The sequence below is a fragment of the Colias eurytheme genome, chromosome 7 (assembly GCF_061535395.1).
Source record: "Colias eurytheme isolate Ceu_HAF_F1 chromosome 7, ilColEury1 Martin Lab GWU primary, whole genome shotgun sequence".
In the NCBI taxonomy this organism is placed as follows: Eukaryota; Metazoa; Arthropoda; class Insecta; order Lepidoptera; family Pieridae; genus Colias; species Colias eurytheme.
The window spans coordinates 5,296,596-5,316,756 of record NC_142986.1 but is presented as its reverse complement, the minus strand read 5'-3'; the positions used below and the strand labels follow the sequence as shown (position 1 = coordinate 5,316,756).

The 20,161-nt window shown below is 33.0% G+C and overlaps 3 protein-coding genes across 3 annotated transcripts; all 3 read right to left on the bottom strand.

Moving 5' to 3' along the window:
• Positions 1-1,001: 1,001 nt before the first annotated feature.
• Rpt3 (26S proteasome regulatory subunit Rpt3) lies at positions 1,002-12,147 on the bottom strand. The gene is made up of 10 exons (XM_090104090.1): positions 12,022-12,147; positions 10,405-10,497; positions 10,088-10,259; positions 9,636-9,797; positions 8,974-9,177; positions 8,226-8,373; positions 2,456-2,552; positions 2,195-2,289; positions 1,729-1,887; positions 1,002-1,142 (listed from the first exon to the last, which is right to left on the bottom strand). The coding sequence occupies exons 1-10, from the start codon at positions 12,052-12,054 to the stop codon at positions 1,058-1,060; spliced, it is 1,248 nt and encodes a 415-aa protein (XP_089960216.1). The 5' UTR covers positions 12,055-12,147; the 3' UTR covers positions 1,002-1,057.
• Positions 12,148-13,803: 1,656 nt separating this feature from the next.
• On the bottom strand, positions 13,804-16,102 carry LOC149907031 (brachyurin-like). The gene is made up of 5 exons (XM_090104087.1): positions 15,893-16,102; positions 15,175-15,448; positions 14,363-14,458; positions 14,088-14,281; positions 13,804-13,911 (listed from the first exon to the last, which is right to left on the bottom strand). Exons 1-5 carry the CDS (start codon positions 16,100-16,102, stop codon positions 13,804-13,806), a joined length of 882 nt encoding a protein of 293 aa, XP_089960213.1.
• A 779-nt stretch (positions 16,103-16,881) lies between these two features.
• LOC149907030 (epithelial serine protease-like) lies at positions 16,882-19,008 on the bottom strand. Its single transcript, XM_090104089.1, has 5 exons — positions 18,803-19,008; positions 18,025-18,298; positions 17,698-17,796; positions 17,245-17,438; positions 16,882-17,004 (listed from the first exon to the last, which is right to left on the bottom strand). The coding sequence occupies exons 1-5, from the start codon at positions 19,001-19,003 to the stop codon at positions 16,900-16,902; spliced, it is 873 nt and encodes a 290-aa protein (XP_089960215.1). The 5' UTR covers positions 19,004-19,008; the 3' UTR covers positions 16,882-16,899.
• Between the last annotated feature and the right edge of the window lie 1,153 nt (positions 19,009-20,161).

The window sequence follows — 20,161 nt, the reverse complement described above, 5'->3', positions numbered from 1 at the left end:
AGCTGAATGTTGATAGAAATGGTCATTTCATACAATATTAACTAGCTTTCCGCCCGTGGCTTCATCTCGTTTTCGAAGAAAAACCCGCGTTCCCGTTGGATTTCCGGGATAAAAGCTATCCTATGTGTTAATCCTAGTTACCCTCTATATGTGTGCAAAATTTCATTGTACTCGGTTCAGTAGTATTTGTGTGAAAGAGTAACAAACATACACACCCATCCTGACAAACTTTCGCAGTTATAGGTAATATTATAGTAGGATAGGATAGAATTAGTAGGAAGGATAGGATTTGTAGATAACACCGGTGTGTTCCGCGCAGCTAGCGATCCTTAAGGCGTTAGTACACCTACGCATTCGTATGCGGCAGCGAAATAACGAAAAATCTGTAAGTAGTGTGGCAGATTTTTGCATATGATATGTCTCACTCTAGCACATAGATAGATGAAATAGTTGCGTCCTTGTCAGTATTGTTTCGCAAGGACCTGCGAAATGGCCGTTACACAGACGCATACGTTTCGCTAGTGATGTTTCGCATCGCAATGCGTCAGCTCGTGATCTGTCGGTGAGGACAGATTTTCGCACCATGGATGCCGAAAATACTAAATTGTTTTTGCATTCTATTCGAGATTATCCCGTATTATACGCAATTGGACACGCAGATTATAAAAATACGTACAAAAATTACGTCTGCACCTGCAGTCGTCGAAAATTACAATGGCATATCATTGCGAAAAAGTTGCGAAAACATTGCTGTGTACTAACGTTCCGCAGATATTTCGCTACGCAGTAGTTCCGCAGAGACTCGCTGCCGCATACGAATGCGTAGGTGTACTAAAGGCGTTATTAGAAGTCCAATAACTGGCCGCACATATCGATAAATCATGCAAGACCTTTGATATAATGAAAATAACTTTAGTGTAGAGTCCATATACCATGGTAAAGTATAGAAGATAGTAATTTAGTTTCGGGCAACAATATAAATATGTAAAATGAAAGCTCCATTGATATTAATCATTTATTACTTCAATACAATTACAAAGATGGATACAACTAAAATCTATTTGTAGAATTCATATTCACTCTCGTCCTTTTTGATGTTGTTCTTGTAGCCTTTCTCGAAATCTTTGGGCAGGACAATGTATCTGTAACGAAATAGTAGATATTAATAATGCATTGATTATTACAAGCATCATAAGTTACTAACCGGGGAGCGTGGCGTCACTCGGGTAAATAGTCGTTTGCCTGGTTTATAGACAAAAAAAGCCGCCAATAATTGTATATACAAAACTCTTGTACACGTACACACCCACTCAAAGATATTTATTGATAGTATGAAAATATGTATACAAGTTTGACAATAATATTATTGATATTTTTTAAGCAATCAATTAAATGTTAATTTTACAATAATTAATTGCCGTAGTTGACATTCACTGCTGCAAAGCCAAGTACTTCAAACCATAATCGTATAGGAGCTAGCAACGTTGACAAGAGAGAATTTTAGTATAGTTGGGTTTTTGATATACTGTTTCTCTTGCTATTTCGGTTAGAGTCCGGGCTGTCTGGTTGCGTTTATTAGTGCGCACAGGAAATATACTTAACTTTAAAGTCATTTATTAACGCGTAATTTTTATTCTTTTGTCTTTAGATAGATCCATCAGACATAATTTTTTTGAAAACGTTACTAGCTCCCGTACCATAATTACAAAAGCTTTATCATTAACTCACCGGTTCTCCCTAACCGCGTGCATGCCGGCCTCCTGGCAGATCGCGTTGATGTCTGCGCCGGACACGCGGTCGGGCCGCGCCACAAACTCCTCCAAGTCGACCTCCTCAGAGAGATTCATCTTCGCCGTGATTGTCGAGAAGATCAGACGTTTTTGGCGTCTGCAATTTTTTATGTTATTATAAATTAATTTCGTTTCATTTGTATGGCAGAAATTTTAATAAAATATTAATTATATTATATATATATAAATTTATAATATTATAAAGCATTTGAATGCCATAAAACCAAAAATATAAATTCAACATTTAATAAAATTTATTTATTTCTCACAAACCCTTATAATTTTTGAAGTTAAGGTTGGAGATTCGACAAAATACAATTCAGAATAGTTATTATAGTTTACTAGTTGCCAAATGTATGATATATGTATGATAAACGCAACACTACAGTTACAGTCTATATTACCTGTCTGGCAGTGGGAATTCAATTTTTCTGTCAAGACGTCCAGGCCTCAGCAGAGCGGGGTCTAATGTGTCAGCACGATTTGTGGCCATGATTACCTATAATAGAATTTAGTAAATATTTATTGGTATACAAGAAAGAAAATTGTTATTTAATCATTTAATTGAGAACATAAGCATTTTAATTTTAATGAAGGAATTTCATTCACTATTAATATTAGGTAAACATTCAAATTATTAATTTTACATGTAATATGATACTAACTTTAACATTAGTTGTCTGGTCGAAACCATCCATTTGATTCAGAAGTTCCAACAAAATTCTTTGTACCTCCCTATCTGCACCAGTTTGCGCATCAAATCTAAAATAAATAGAAAGTTATTATAACATAATATAATTTATAAACCTACGGAGATAACATTGAATGATAATAATAATTGAATGATAAGTCTAATTACAAGATATCTGATTCTTTTAATTTTAGAAAGTGTAATTTTACAGAATGCAAGAAATTTTTGAATAATATAAATTGGAATAATGAATTTAAAGGTTTTATCGATGTGGACGAACATGTAAATAAATTTTATGAGCTACTTTATATTGTAATTAAAAATAATACACCTTATAAAAGATGCAATGTTCACGGAAACGCACAAACTCCTGTTTGGTTCAGTAACGCCCTTAAGAAATGTCTGAGAGAAAAAGAAAAATATCACACAAAATTTAGAATATTCGGTAATCCACGGGACTATGATACTTTTTCTCTTTTACGCAAGCGAGCAAAACGCCTTATCAGAACATGTGAACGTAACTATAAGAAATCAATAGAAGAATCTTTACCCCAATCTACAAAACTTTTTTGGTCTTACATTAAAAACAAAAAACGCGCTTCGTCCGTTCCTCCCACGCTTACTCTGGGTAATCGTTCAGCACGTACAGATATTGAAATAAGTAATATGTTCGCAGAGTTCTTTTCATCTGTCTGGGAAAAAGACTCATCAGGTAATCACATACTAGAAGTTGATAGTGTCGATAGGTCTAATTTTACATTGCACAATATTCAAATAGATAAACAAAGCATAAAACAACATCTTAAAAATGTCGATATTAATAAGGGTCCAGGTCCTGACCGTATATCCCCTTTATTTATAAAGGAGTGCATGCAAGGTCTTGTTGAACCTCTTTACATTATTTATAACCTCTCAATAAATCAAGGCAAATTTCCGACTATCTGGAAAACTGCTCACGTAGTACCTGTGCATAAGGATGGTGATGTAACTAACTGTGAAAATTATAGACCAATTAGCATTCTTTCATGTTTTTCAAAAATATTAGAGGCTTTAGTGTATGATCATTTATTCTTTTTTATTAAACCGGCTATTAGCACGAAACAACACGGCTTTGTGAAACAAAAATCTACAACGACGAATCTTTTAGAATATACAAATTTTATTCATGGGGCGTTAAATAGTCAAGTACAAGTCCATTCTATATATACAGACTTTAGGAAAGCCTTCGATAAGGTTAATCATAGGCGACTACTTGGTAAACTATTCTGCGAAGGAATCCGCGGTAATTTGCTGCGCTGGCTCTCTTCATATATATTAAATAGATCTCAGATAGTTAGAATACTTGGAAGTTATTCTCGTCCTATATCTGTATTATCGGGTGTTCCTCAGGGCTCAAATCTGGGCCCTTTATTATTTGTGATTTTTATAAATGATTTGTGCAATAATTTCTCATCAAATTGTTTACTTTATGCTGATGATTTAAAAATATTTAGAAAAATTTTCACTATAAATGACTGCATTGAACTGCAAAATGATTTGAATAAATTAAAAGATTGGTGTGATACAAATGATATGTTTCTTAATGTAGACAAATGCTATGTTATGGAATTTGGTAGTACGACAGTAAAAATAAAATATAATTACTCTATAAATGCTAAAAATCTGATATGGAAGTCAAACGTACGTGATTTAGGAATTATCCTTGATAGCAAACTCTCATTTTTGGAACATTATACACATATTTATAAATCATGTAACAGATTACTAGGGTTTATTTTACGTTCATGTAAGGGTTTCCGGAATCCTAAATCTTATATTTGTCTTTTTAACTCTCTCATTCGTAGCAAATTGGAATATGCAAGTATGATTTGGTCCCCCTTTTATTTGATTCATATAAAAAATATAGAAAAAATTCAAATCAAATTTATGAGAATACTTTCATATCGGTTTCATCTTAACAAAATGCTTCATACTTATGAGGAAAGATTATCTTATTTTAAACAAGTAAAACTGTCAGATCGTCGAAAAATATTGGAATTAATATTTCTAAATAAAATTATATGTGGCCAACTGTCCACTGCAGCTCTTTCCCAAATCTCCTTTCATATACCACTTAGAAGTAATCGAAATAATCGAACTTTCACATTACCAGTCCACCGCACCCAAAGAGCATATTATAGCACTCTAAACAGAATCTGCACAAATTACAATAAGTTGTGTGAGATAATACCAGATCTTGACATTATCGGGAGTAAACCTATTAGATTTCGGAAATGCCTATTTGACAACCTTACTATGCTGTCGCAAGTCCTTCAATAGATTAGAAATTTGTCTCTTGTAGTTTTAAACCATTTCCCATTTTAAATTACCTATTATCTATTAGTTAGTATATTGATAACTCTTTACAGGTAAATTAGCTTGGAGAAATTTTTGCGTTTGTAGTAGTGTATGGTCAGCAAATAAAATAAAACAACATTTTATTTTTAGTTTTTATTTTATATATATAAGGGATTTTAAATTAAACTATATGTGTTTCTCCTCTGAAAAAGATGAGACTTTATTTTAATATTTGCACATTTAACATACGTATAACTTTTACATTAACTAGACCGGGAGATATTGACACAAAATTTCGAGTCATTTGTAACAGGATGGCGGTTCTACAGGGGTCTTAGTACGCAATGACAAAAAGAAAAACGATGGTGTGAACGCTGGTACCGGCGGCTTAGTCGCGTAGGCGTTAGTCGAACTCGTCGGAAAAATAGCGAAGTCAAACAATTTGTAACACAAAAATTTTAGAATTTACCGATAGCCCATAAAAAAGAAGTAGGCGGTAGTGTCATGCCATACTTTTCCGGTGTGACTTACAGCCCGCCATACCGACGCGAATGTGTTGATTTAAAAAAAAAACCGGCCAAGTGCGAGTCGGGCTCGCGCACAAAGGGTTCCGTAGCAGCAAATATAATAAATTACAGTTAAATCAACCTATCTCAAAAACTATAAGAGATACTTTGATCAAACCAAAAATCGTTGAAAGAGTTAATTAGCATGCATCACCTCTATTTTTTTTAGAATTTTATACCCCGTAGTTATAAAAATAGAGGGGGGGGGACATACTTTTTACGACTTTGAGAGCTGATATCTCAAAAACCGTTCACTTTAAGAAAAATGTTTTTTAGAAAACTTTATATCATTTTAAAAGACCTTTCCATTGATACCCCACACGGGTATGTACATCGAAAAAAAAAATTTCATCCCTCAGTTACATGTATGGGGGGCCCCACCCCCAATTCTTTTTTTTACTATTTAGTGTCATATTTTTGTAGCGGTTCATACAACACATATTCCCATCAAATTTCATCACTGTAGTACTTATAGTTTCCGAGTAAATCGGCTGTGACAGACGGACAGACGGACAGACGGACAGACGGACATGACGAAACTATAAGGGTTCCGTTTTTGCCATTTTGGCTACGGAACCCTAAAAAACAATTCAACCATTTGTACCAGGCTAACTTTTGCACAGGTAACCATCGTCGTGCAGCCATTTACGAAAATCGCCATGCCATACTTTTCGGACGATTCCAAAAGGTCGCCATACCGCCGAAAATCTGCAAATTTTTTTTTCGCCGAACCATTTGTACCACCCTAAATTTTTTTTTCAACAACTCCTGAATGATTATAAATAGAAGTGTGATAATGCCATAGCTGTGGGAGGTGGCGAATGTGTTAAAGATTTTTTTTTATTGTAAGATTTTATTCGTATTTTGAACGATTAGTAACAGTATGGCACTAATTTTTCCTGTAAGTTTGAGGTTCAACGAATATAAATACAAAATTTCAAAGATCTAGGTGGTGGAAATCTTCACTTATATAAATTAATACTAAATTAATTTTTTAAGTATGGCAGCACTTTTTCCCCCTACTAGAAGTATGGTAAATATAATAATGGTCACATTTTATCAAATACTCTCCAAAAATCCAAATGCAATACTGGTACAAAAAGTTTGGCGAAAAAAAAAATTTTTGCAGATTTTCGGCGGTATGGCGACCATTTGGAATCGTCCGAAAAGTATGGCATGGCGATTTTCGTAAATAGCTGCACGACGATGGTTACCTGTGCAAAAGTTAGCCTGGTACAAATGGTTGAATTGTTTTTTTTTTTAATCAACACATTCGCGTCGGTATGGCGGGCTGTAAGTCACACCGGAAAAGTATGGCATGACACTACCGCCTACTTCTTTTTTATGGGCTATCGGTAAATTCTAAAATTTTTGTGTTACAAATCGTTTGACTTTCGCTATTTTTCCGACGAGTTCAACTAACGCCTACGCGACTAAGCCGCCGGTACCAGTGTTCACACCATCGTTTTGCACGCCTCATAAGCGAAGCGTTGAGGTGGGTACTACTGTCACTTCGCGCAAAACATCTGATTTTTCAAACTTAAAATGTCTTTATGTATCATACATTGCACTTGTAAGATAATACATACACACACATATTAAGAAAAAACACTATTTTTAACATTCATGATATTTTTGATGTCATTTTTGTTATTTAAACTAGTTAAAAAACAGTTTAAAAAAGTTCTGTCTTGGACGTCCGTGTGTCTGTATGTGCGGAGGATTTTCTTGTTAACACGATAGCGACCCAAATACTTTACTAATCGAGTCTTTTTTTTTCTCTTACGCTTGAGTATGCTCAGGAATAGAACCCTTTCATTTTTCAGGGTCTGATTCGATGTGGTTTAATTGTTATTAAATAAACAAAAATAATAATTAATAAATAATTATTAAAAAAAAATTATGAGGCGTGCACTTTTGGATTTTCCAAACTATTTCTTTTTGTCATTGCGTACTAAGACCCCTGTAGAACCGCCATCCTGTTACAAATGACTCGAAATTTTGTGTCAATATCTCCCGGTCTATACGTAATAATTATAATTTTTGAATGAAATGTGTGCTTTATGTTCACGGTACCAAACGACTGCACGTGGCACCAGCGGACAGCGTAAACTGGTTTATTCTGGTTTTGTGCGTGTTTCCACTTTCCACTATCAAGTGACGATTTATTTATTTGTTTTGTTTCGTAATTATTATGGTCAAATATTAATTATGAAACAAATTATTATGGACACGATATTTTATTGTTTCACGGTAGTCGCCTTGTCGTTTGCTCAAGGACGTGAAATTGAATGATATATTTTTTTTATAAAGTCAAAACCATTTTCTTTCAAATAAAAACTTGTTTTTATTGAAAACAAAAGTGTTGCTAGGAATAAGTATAAAATTAAATAGTAATGTTAGGATATCGAAACATTTTTGTATAGGCCAGAACGATATAGTGGAAACGCGCTCTAAGATCTGAGTAATATACACACCACTACATATGCAAAAATTTCTCCAAGCTAATTTACCTGTATTTATTTGTAAGCGATTGTAATTTATAGTCTAGTAGTCAACACATGTTATTGCAATAACAATTAGTCATTAAGGTTTAAAGTGTAATAAGTATTGTACCTATATTATTGTTATATGTGTTTGTGTTGCAAATAAAATAAAATAAAATAAGATACTATGAGAATTACAGATTCATACAGTATCCATCAATTCATAACAGTTAGTTTTGTTTTGTATATCAAATTTTGAAGTACAGCAGAGATCACATGACCACATGAATTTCAGGAATGAAAAAAGCTTTAAAATTATTAAAATTATACATATAAAATTTTAAATGCTATTTACCTTTTAGTAGCGATAGCGTCAATTTCATCGATAAATATGATAGCGGGGCTGTTCTCCTTGGCTAGACGGAACACATCGCGCACCATACGAGGCCCTTCGCCGAGGTACTTCTGTACGAACTCCGAACCCACGACGCGGATGAATGCAGCTATAAGAACATACAGTTATTTCATTTAATCGATTCTAATTTATTACAAATACCATTCATTATTTTGATAAGATGAGAGTACTTTACTTACTGCTTAATTTATGTCAATTTCCTTGTTATTATTGCTTTGCATATTAAAAATTCCTAAACTTTGAAATTGTGTTTTATTGAACAAAACAGAAAGCAAATTACTGGAAAATTTAATGTGATATTTCATGATTGATTGATGAGAAGTATGCGTGTTCAGTTTTTTTTTGTAAGAATACTAAACAAAGGTTTAGAGAAGTTTTGAGATTGATTAGAAAACAATAATAAAATAACAGCTAACCTGTGGTATGATGTGCAACAGCCTTGGCCAGCATATCATACTTACTGCTTAATTTATGTCAATTTCCTTGTTATTATTGCTTTGCACATTGAAAATTCCTAAACTTTGAAATAGTGTTTTATTGGATATAACATGAAAAGATTTAATGTGATATTTCATGATTGATTGATGAGAAGTATGTATGTTCAGTTTTTTATTGTTAGAATACTAAACAAAAGTAATAGGTTTAGAGAAGTTTTGAGATTGATTAGAAAACAATACTAGCCGCTAACCTGTGGTATGATGTGCAACAGCCTTGGCGAGCATAGTTTTGCCGCACCCTGGAGGTCCGTACATCAGCACACCCCTTGGAGGCTCAATACCAATCTGTCTGTACAACTCTACATGAGTGAGTGGCAGTTCAACTGCCTCTCGTATTTCCTGCTTCTGTGTGTCCATACCACCAATATCAGAGTATTGGACATCAGGTTTCTCGTCTGAAAACAGATTTACGAGTTTTATTGTGTTTAATAATAATTAATCTTAATAAAATTTGATTTTGCTTAAAGCAATCCACATTATAATAATATGTATTGGATGGCTATGCAAAAATTCTAAAATTACATAGTATTTATTGTGAGAATTTCAGCAAGATAGTCCAACAAAGATAAAGTGAAGATGTATGTAAATTATCATGGATGAGAGAATTTTAGCAGCAAGATAAAATTTATCGTTTACTAGCTGCTCCGTGCAGTTTCATCCCCGTGGCTCCACCCCTGTTGGTCGTAGTGTGATGATACATAGCCTATAACCTTCCTCGATAAATGGGCTATCTAACAGTGAAAGAATTTTTCAAATCGGACCAGTAGTTCCCGAGATTAGCGCGTTCAAACAAACAAACAAACTCCTCAGCTTTATAATATTATTTATCATTTATGTGCTAGTGTTCAATTACCTGCTTGCAACATAGATATAGAGCTATCTGCTTCCGGAGGTAGCACATCTACAAGTGCATTTGAATGCTTGTGTAAAGCAACAGACGCTGAAGGCTTCAACAGCTCTCTGTCAATCGTGGAGAGAATGCGCACATAGTAGTTTGATCCTGTGGTGCTGCCAACTGGAAATAAATTGTGTTTTAATTGCAGTAATAGTATAGACTTCATGTTATACTTGTATACTACATAATAATTTTGTGCATTGGATTATTAATAGAATTTTCTTTACAGCTTCAGCATGACATATTGTTGGTACCAATGTGTCCAATGTCTGAAGCATGTTTCACATAACATAATAACATTTTAAACTCTTAACTTATTTTATAGCAGTTTTGTCTTAATTTGCAGATGGATAAACAATGATTCATGTATTTAGGCACAAAGCTTTCAGTAAAAATAGAATTAACATTACCTATTCCAGTATTTTGATCAACAGCTTCAAGAAATTGACCAATAACCAATGGTACAGATTGTATTCTTTTCACTTCTTCCTGAGCATGAAGATATTCCTTCTTAAGATTTCTTTGTTCATCTTTAATGTATTCTTCTTGGACTTCCAGAAATTCTAACATACGCTGTAGTTTCTATTGGAATATAAAAAGAAAATTTTAGAAAACATTGCCATTATTTGGCGAATAAGGTATATGTTTAATTAAACTTACTTATACATATTCATAAGCATTAAGCATATATTGTATTGTATTGTATTATATTAGTTCAATAAAATACCTTATATTTAGTGTATAAATCTTCAGATTCCAGTTCTTCAAACGATTGCGGTCCAGCAAAAGCGAGCCCCTTTGTATCGGTAACTTGGTCATCCTATAATAATTGAATATAATATTAAAAAATAAGCAGAATATGAAGAAAAACTAAATTATACTTATAAATTATATAAATATTACTTTGGTATTTCTTTAGAAATTTGCGGCACGAATTAAGGGGGGGGAGGGGAGGGAAAGGGAGGGGGGAGGTAAGGAGAGACCCCCTATAAAGTGGGGGGGTGCGGAAACCCCCCCTTCTATTTTTTTTTATTTTTTTTTGAGATTATATTTATACTAGCTTTCCGCCCGCGGCTTCGCCCGCTTCGTCTAAAACATAATAAATTATATACTAAAACTTTCCTCTTGAATCACTCTATCTATTAAAAAAAACCGCATCAAGATCCGTTGCATAGTTTTAAAGATTTAAGCATACATAGGGACATAGGGACACAGAAAGCGACTTTGTTTTATACCATGTATGTAGTGATGTAGTTAGAAATGTATCGAATATTATGGGCTTTCTTGACTGCTCCGACGCTGCAGAACGTGGCGCTTGCCCCCGTGTACCTCGTTGCAGGCAGGAGTCTTCACTCGCCTTCGTAGCTTCGGCTTTTTGGTCGACCGACTTGACCGACCGACTTTGGCGACCAGCCTCAGCCACTATGGCTCGCTTGACTCTGCCTGCTCCTCAGCACACGCGGGCGCCACGCTCCTCCGCGCCTCCGACTTTTTTAATACACTCTAGTGTATGACAGACAAGTACCACGTGGAATCGGGGTGGACAGATTCGGTTCTGTGATTAACAATTTGTGTGCAATATACATACAATAAAAACATTTTTTTTAATAATTATTTATTCAAATCTTGTATACATGTTTGATACAATTTACAATGGCAATGAATGGATCCATTTTATTTTTTCCACCGAGCGTCTCCACATCTTATATATAAAAATGAATCGCAAAATGTGTTGGTAAGCGTATAACTCGAGAACGGCTGAACCGATTTCGATAATTCTTTTTTTATTATATTCCTTGAAGTACGAGGATGGTTTTTATGTAGAGAAAACGTATATATGTACCACGGGCGAAGCCGGGGCGGACCGCTAGTATTCTATAATATTTTCACCGAAGTTTGCTGGGTGGTTATAGTTATCTTTTTTTAAAAATCTTTTTACATCATGCCACTGGGACTCAAATGGGTCAGGGGCAACAAATAGGTTGTCTGGGTCTGAGTGATTAACTTTTTTATGAGCATATCCATATCCCCAAACAATCATATGCTCGCCAATAATCCATATGAATTGTTGTCCACTCAGCAACATGCTTTTGAATGAACTATGGTTTTTAATATGTACATTAAGACATTTGTTATCTCTTTCAAACACAATTCTTGTAGTTTTGTCAATGTAACTCAAACAATTTTGAACATAATCTCGAAAATAAAAAAAAAAGATTTCTCTGTAATTACACGTTTCCTCACGTAAAGCCGCTAATGTATGTTTCGGGGCATCATTATCGATCGATAAAAATTAAAATCGCGCCGAAATTCGTGCCGCACGTTTCTAAAGTCAACCCATTACTTTTTCTGGTAATATAATTCCAATTTCTTCCATTTTAATAACTATCACAACACTAGAAATAACAAAATTACAATGCAATCGACGAGTGGATGAAACAAGATTTTGACCTGTCAAAATAATACTCCGTCATGCTGTCACTGTATTTAATACCACAGATAAATAATAAAAACCATAGATAAAAATTGCTTAGTATTTAATTTTATCGTCAAAAACAAGAATAATATTTTTACACGTTTTTTACCACATTATTTAGATTTAAAAAACACACAAATCTTAAGTGCCTGTGGTACACTGTCGAAGATTCGTCGTACCAACACAGAAACCATCGTGGGCTAATATTATTATCTTTAGGCTAATATGCATGACACTTTGCTGCAAATCATCTCATGATCAAATGCATACTTTACGATTCTTTAAAGCACATATACAAACATTTATTTTAAGGCCCATTAGGCCTATAATTTACACTGATCTTCGCCGCAAGTTTAAGCATCTTTTTAATTTTGCTGCCCTAACAATTCGATTAGGTTCAATATAGTCATCGTTACATATTATTATATAATATATAGTAATTTACATTTATTATTTATATATAAAAGTAGGAATATAATCTGCCCTATAGGTATTACACACAGAACAGATATTAGATATCGCCAATCTATACGAATTCAGATTAAGAAACAACGATTTGTTTTATAATATTATGAGATATTATATGAACGTATACTAACAATAATAAATTTATCGGCTTAATAAGATTAAATAAGAAGCATTATAGTTTAAATTCCAAGAAGATAAGCACAACTTTGTACTAAATAATGATTTCAAACTTATAAGGGCCCTATTTACGACAATCTTAATTTTAAACAGATTAAACGTTCATAATATTATGTTTCAAACTTTGCAAGGTAGGCGCAGATAGAAAATAATTTGGAAAATCCAAAAGTGCACGCCTCATAATTTTTTTTTAATAAATATTTAATTTATTATTTTTGTTTATTTAATAACAATTAAACCACATCGAATCAGACCCTGAAAAATGAAAGGGTTCTATTCCTGAGCATACTCAAGCGTAAGAGAAAAAAAAAAAGACTCGATTAGTAAAGTATTTCGGTCGCTATCGTGTTAACAAGAAAAAGGATCCGCACATACAGACACACGGACGTCCAAGACAGAACTTTTTTAAACTGTTTTTTAACTAGTTTAAATAACAAAAATGACATCAAAAATATCATGAACGTTAAAAATAGTGTTTTTTCTTAATATGTGTGTGTATGTATTATCTTACAAGTGCAATGTATGATACATAAAGACATTTTAAGTTTGAAAAATCAGATTCTTTGCGCGAAGTGACAGTAGTACCCACCTCAACGCTTCGCTTATGAGGCGTGCAATAAGCGCTAGAAATTTAAGTAGGTAAGCACATTAGTAGTTCAAAAACGAAAAAAATAAAGTAGGATATTAATTAATATAGGCTCATATGAGACATTTTATCACATAATAGTCGTAATTAAATTTATATTAGGAGCTTTAATTAAATTTCAAGTTCAATTTTCAACAAACCACAAGAGTAGGTATCAACTAGTGCGGTTTGTTGAAATTTCAAATAACTAAACTCGGTGAATCGATGACTTTATGTGTATTAAATGAACATTTGAACAACAGAGTAAAGTTTATAATTATTTAAAATGTTTCATGTTTCATGTTTATAACTTTAAAGTAAATAATATGTTTTTACCAATAAATACATATAGTTATGTGAATTTAGAAAACAAAATAAAATTATAAAGTGTTGTCACTAATGAAATCTAAATATGACGATACTCTTGTAAAGACCGCGGGAAGTCCAAATTCGCACCCGATTGCAGATCCAAATGATGTTATTCCGATCTAAAAACAAAAAACGAATTAATTATTTATACATGTACACTAGAATAATTTAAATACTTAGATATACCTAATTAGTTATGTGGTTATAACCATTGAAATCATAGATGTTAAAAAAAATACCTGTATCCTTTACTGAATATTTTCAGGTTTATGCATTGGTTTATGTTTTATCTCACCAAGATGCGTCCGTTGTTAGTATCAATGACGAGTGGCCCACCAGAGTCCCCTCTACATGTGCTGGATCCTCCGAAGCTGTTGGTGCAAATATTGGAGTCTCTGATGAGGAACGGGTAGGCCAAAGAGCATATAAAATTTGTCATGATGTTTAAGCGCACGTGTTGGAGGGATTGATTTTCAGTAACGTTTTCACCTGAAACAAATATAATAAATATTTTGTTTTTACAATGGTGTTGAGAATGCAAGAATAAATTTAAGTTTTGGTCATACTCACGATCAAATGTTATTCCAAAGCCAGTTGCAATGGCTGATAATCCATCATAATCCACCGAGTCTCCCTTAGTAGGTAAAGCAATTGGTGATATGGTATCTGTTATTAGAAAGAAATCATTATTACTTACCTACCTACCTATACCTTATGTATATATAGTATGTATGTTATCTATTTATAGTGAAGTATTTATATATTGTAATCTTATGTATAATTATGTTTATGCATTTTATATGTATATAAATATAAGTAATTTTTATATATAAATTTATGTTGTATTTATAAATTATGTGTGACGTTGTGCTTTATTTTTATTTTATTATTATTATTTTTTTTTTTCTTCAAATTAATTATTTTAAATTTATTAGTTATTTGGCTTCCTAGCCTTTGGTATAATATTATGCTCTGTCCTCTACCTGAAGGTTGCCTGGCAGAGATGGCTTAGAGCCATAAGGCCGCCTTTTGTACATTTAAATCCATTAAGATATTATAAAATAAGATTAAACCTAATGTACAATAAAGAATAAATAAATAAATAAATAAATTATTATAAATATTTTAGTTCTTTTTGTTTCGTGCTACGAAAAGTATAAAGGTAAGTCTTGAAATTAAATTTAATTAGGAATTGCGTCGCTATATATTTTGTGATTTTAAGGAAGTAGAGACTAGAGAATGAAGAACTTCTTTACCCCAAAATATTATTTAATCCCTCAGTCCCGGAATCACAGACACAATAGAAAATCTATTGTGTCGCGGCCCGATCGGGCCGCTCGGTGGTCAATGGGTTAATATACATAAATATTATATATACTAACCAGAAAATTGAAGAGCTTTTGGCAAGAAAATAACAGCGATATCATTTCGAATCAAGTAAGGTACCCACAAAGGATGTACTTGAACGGCACTACTTTTGATTCTAGTACCGTCTTTGAAAAGGTAAGTGGAGCCAAGAACGACAGTGAACCTCCATGCTTGTTGCTTTCCATCATACCAGCAGTGTGCAGCTGTAAGCACTCTGTTTGCGCTGATAAGGGAACCACCACAGATTGCATTGTCGGTAGTATCAATTATTTCAGTTATTAGTCCAACCTGAAAAACGTTTAGTATGCTTGTAAATTTTAAAGATATACTTTTATGTTAATTTTAATAATAAAGAATTATTATCTATCTAAAAGATTTTCCATTTGTATTCTAAGTACTTATCTCAATAGTATGTTAATAACATGAATAATTAGAACAAAATTAAAATTCGTTTTATATGAATCAAACGAGTTTTCATGGTATGATCTAGAGATCATGTATACATTGAAAAATGACATTGTTTGTAAATAAATATAGAAGCTAATTAATGATCTTTTCATGATGTTTATATTAAAATATAAGCCCTTTTTTAACTGCGGTGATTAGCAATTCGCAGCCTCGATTAATTTTATGGTAACAGACGAACTCCTTTACAATTTTACTGTGTGTACTATATTATTTTATAGTATACACATAACTATATAAATAATGTGAATAGGAATTTTTACACACCTGATAAGGGTATTGTCCAATAGCAGCAGGAACACCTCCAGTGATTCTAGAGCTCTTATTATTTACGATTGCATCTTCAGCTTTATGAATTCTTTCATATTCGGGGATCCCGAATCTTTTTAAATAACCATATGCAGTATATGATAAAGGGTTTATTTCGTGTGCATATACAATCGAAATACAAACAGAAATTATTATTAAAACCTGCATCATTGTACCTGGTAGGTAATATTGTGCACAAGATTATTAGAGAATAGGTACAAAAGAGATAAGTGATGAGTAAATAATATAAATCACAATATTATATTGATATAGGAGCAGTAAATATTTATTTAAAACAATTATTATTGATGATTAGATTTTCGAATATACACTGACAAAGTTTTTCTGCACAAAACACACAACTAGTTAGACAAAACTGAGTTTAAAATTATTTAACTCGCATATCTGATAGACTACAGCTGATAGTATGAGATGATAACTATTTTTGTGAAAATACTGATAAATCCATTATGTCACCAAACAAATTTGAACTGCATTATCAACAGTCGATAAATCTATAAAATAAAAACGAATTACCAATTCACTAAATGTGTTGCTAAGCGTAAAACTGGAGAACGGCTCGACCAATTTGGCTCATATGTAACATTTTTTGTTAAGGAAGAAGGTTCTTATAGAAAGAAAACACGAAAAAGAGACCATAGGACGGAAATGTCTGCCAGGGCGGCTATAGTTAGTAAACAATTTATATTTACTATGGTGTTTAGGTGTAGATATTGATATCTCATTTCATGATTAATAATTGATTTGAGCGCTTATCCTTGTTCTGCCATAAAAAAAGGAATAGTTATCTAGAAATACATGGAAACTTTAACACTTAGTAAGGTACAAAGTAAAAACGTACAACATCAAAACATCACATGCACATTAAAAACTATGGGTTGGAAGAAAACTATGTTTTTATATCAACAGCGAACATTTTTATTGACTTATAATTATTTATCCATTTACAAATTTTCATTGATGAAGTCCATGTAAGATGTGACTCTGACAAAAGCAGCAGGGAATCCGATCTGGCAGCCAAGAGCAATTCCAAATGATGTGACACCGACCTGGAACAATATTTAAATTTAGTTTAAAAATAAAATATTATGTTATAGAAATTTGGTTTAAGAGATGTCCTCCGACAGCTGCACTGGAGATGGGCAAATGTTTGACAGTTGGGTTAATGGCATTTATATATATGCTTTAATATTTATAACTATAAAAAAATGCATTTGCAATTGAAGCTTTCGGGTTTTGAATTTTCTATCAAACTTTCGCTTATTTAATAAAGCACTGAATATACGCACCAGAACTGGTCTGTTGTTCCTCTCAACGACGAGTGGGCCACCAGAGTCTCCACGGCAGGTGCTAGTTCCTCCAAGGCCGCTGGTGCAAATGTTGGAATCACTAAGAACCAGGGGGAAGGCAAGCTGGCAGACCGAGTTTGAAATGATGTTGAGGCGCACGTGGCTCAAGAATTGGTCGTTAGAGATACCGGTACCTATAACAAAATAAAGTAAGGGCTTATTCATGGTAAATTATGATAATTTATAACAATACCAAAATCATACTTTTATATTCAAGTATCCATGGGGTGCTGTTCGTCAAGAAATAGATGTTAGAATACAGAAATTTAGGGTAAAACGTGTAAAATAATGCACTTAACAACGTTGTTAAGCTTGTCATGTATTTTTTTAACTCAGTGTAATTTCATATTATAGTGGAAAAGCAATTAACTGTACAAAAATCAGTCTATTTACCATCAGCAGTAATACCGAATCCAGAAGCGATAGCCTGATCACCAGCGAAGCTCTCTTGTAATTCAGCGTTACTTGGGAGGGAGACAGGAGCAATGTTAGCTGGAATAAATAATTTCTCATTAATTCTATATACCGATCATAGCTTACTTCTTTGTTTTTTGAAAGAAATACATATTTTAAAACTTATCAATCAATTTCAAATTTGAAATAACATATAACTTTAATAGCATTAAAAAACAACTTCTATGATAAACAAAATAGGTAATTTTCCAAAAAAAAAAATCAAATAATTCAATTAAGAATCTTGTGAAAGTCGGTTTAAATTACCTGAGAACTGCACGGCTTGCGGCAAATAAATCACAGCAATGTCGTTGCGGACCAGCAGAGGGAACCAGGAAGGATGCACCTGAACACTGCTCGATTGGACCCTGGTACCGCCGTGAAACAGGTACACGGAGCCGAGGACAACGGTGAACCTCCAGGCTTGGTTTTGTCCATCGAACCAGCAGTGAGCTGCAGTAAGTACTCTATTTTCTGATATCAGGGAGCCCCCGCAAACTCCATTCCCATTAATACCAATAATGTCGGAGATTAAGCCAGCCTATTGAAAATAATAACAATATTTGTTTTATCGTCGGATTAGTTTGTATCACAAAATCAATCACGTCACGTACAAGATAAATAATAATATAATACGCTACCTATATACAAAAAAAAATCTTTAGATAATATAATTTACTATCGTATTTATGAATAAAATAATTATTTATATTATAAAACAAAAATGCCAAAAGTTGTGTTATGGGACACAAAAATTAAACTTCTAAGTACGAATAATGTATCAAATAATGGTCTATTACCTACATAGGTAAAAATGATTTTCATTTTGTTTATCACTATGGTATGATATGGTATGGATTCAAGGCCTATGGAAATCATTGAAAACTCTACAAATCTATTATTCTCGACGTTTGAATACTGAAGCGTATGGTAGAATTTTATAATGATTAGAAGTTAACGACTAACGATTTAGGGTTTGGGTTATGTAAATCTATAAAAAATGCACCTTACACTGCCAAAGGGATATAAAAATATATTAACTTACTTGGTAAGGGTATTGTCCAGGAGCGGCAGGGACGCCACCGACGATTCTAGAAGCTAATGCAGCATTTTCAGCCTTGCGAATTCTCTCTGCCTCAGGGATACCGAACCTCGTCAAGTACCCATATGCAGTGTTTGAGAGAGGGTCTACGTCCGCGTAAGCGACGGATAAAAGACCGACCAATAGAACTGCTAGCACCTGCATATTGCTGTTTGTGTTTAATGAACTAGCTCGCAAATCCCGCTTTTATAGTAATCTAGGACTAACGTAAGAAGTAATCAATTAAAAAGATTAAACACGATAAACAAAGATAGACCAGCGAAAATAATAGAACGACACAATTATTGTAAGTAAATATACGAAAGATTTGTGCAATTATTGGCTAATTACTTTAGTATTGATTAGATAGATAGGTGGGTAATCCCTATCGTAGGTTGATTCAGTATAACATTATGAAATGATAATAGTAATAGTTATATAAAACAAAAACGTAGTTCTAGTTTTCTTTCATTTTCTAAAGTTTCATTATAATAACAAGTATTTATTAGTTGCTTTAGGTATTATGCAGTAAGTCGTTGTTTCTTCTTATGTCGAAATCCTTAATGTCGAGTACCTGATTATTTTACAAGAGTTACTTTAGCTTCAGGTACCTACGCTAGTTTCTAGATAATATGTCTGGGCATTCCTTCCACTTTACCTTAATTTTTCCCTTCTTCAAAGTAATGTGACAGAAGTAAGCTTTTTTTCGTAGTAGATGATATCTATTGATATATTTATATGATGATGATATATTTTTAAGTAATGTTAAGCTTAGGTACTTATGAGAGATGATCTCGCGAGTCCGACTTGCACTTGGCCGGTTTTATTTTTATTTATAATTATGTTCAGAAATGTGGTTGGTATGAGGTGTGTTTCAAAGACTGTTAACATAATCAAAATTTAAAAAATTAAAGTTACCATTTGATTGATGATGATTGTGCAAGTGATTCAGCATTATACAAGTTATCAACAAATTATTATTATAAGATGGTTTAAAAAATTTGTTTGGGGAATTACAATAAAGCAAAGTTCTATGGATAAGAAAGGAAACGTAAATTTGTTAAAAATATGCATTTAAACAAACATTAGATACTTTACGAATAAAGAAGAGATAACGTCGTACTTGTAAATGTATTTAGTAATCTGTGTGTATTGCTAAAAATGAGTTTTGGTCACAATTTGCGACAAAGAGCCAACTAACGGGCTCAGCAACGTGGAGTAGGAGGGGCCTATGTTCCGTATCAATGATGATGATGATTATACTAACTAAAGATCATTTACGATTTTATCCTCATTCTTCATTTATTTATATATTTTTTATTC

Excerpts from the sequence above, each read along its gene's own strand:
- Rpt3 (XM_090104090.1), bottom strand. The coding sequence starts at position 12,054 with ATGGAAGAAATTGGAATTATATTACCAGAAAAA. Across the intron at positions 10,498-12,021 it reads GAATTATATTACCAGAAAAA|GATGACCAAGTTACCGATAC; the intron begins GTAATGGGTTGA and ends CAATTATTATAG. Across the intron at positions 9,798-10,087 it reads TGATCAAAATACTGGAATAG|TTGGCAGCACCACAGGATCA; the intron begins GTAATGTTAATT and ends ATTTATTTCCAG.
- LOC149907031 (XM_090104087.1), bottom strand. The coding sequence starts at position 16,102 with ATGCAGGTTTTAATAATAATTTCTGTTTGTATTTCGATTGTATATGCA. Across the intron at positions 15,449-15,892 it reads TTGGACAATACCCTTATCAG|GTTGGACTAATAACTGAAAT; the intron begins GTGTGTAAAAAT and ends AACGTTTTTCAG. Across the intron at positions 14,459-15,174 it reads AAAAGCTCTTCAATTTTCTG|ATACCATATCACCAATTGCT; the intron begins GTTAGTATATAT and ends TTCTAATAACAG.
- LOC149907030 (XM_090104089.1), bottom strand. The coding sequence starts at position 19,003 with ATGCAGGTGCTAGCAGTTCTATTGGTCGGTCTTTTATCCGTCGCTTAC. Across the intron at positions 17,439-17,697 it reads ATTCGGTATTACTGCTGATG|GTACCGGTATCTCTAACGAC; the intron begins GTAAATAGACTG and ends ATTTTGTTATAG. Across the intron at positions 17,005-17,244 it reads GGAACAACAGACCAGTTCTG|GTCGGTGTCACATCATTTGG; the intron begins GTGCGTATATTC and ends ATATTGTTCCAG.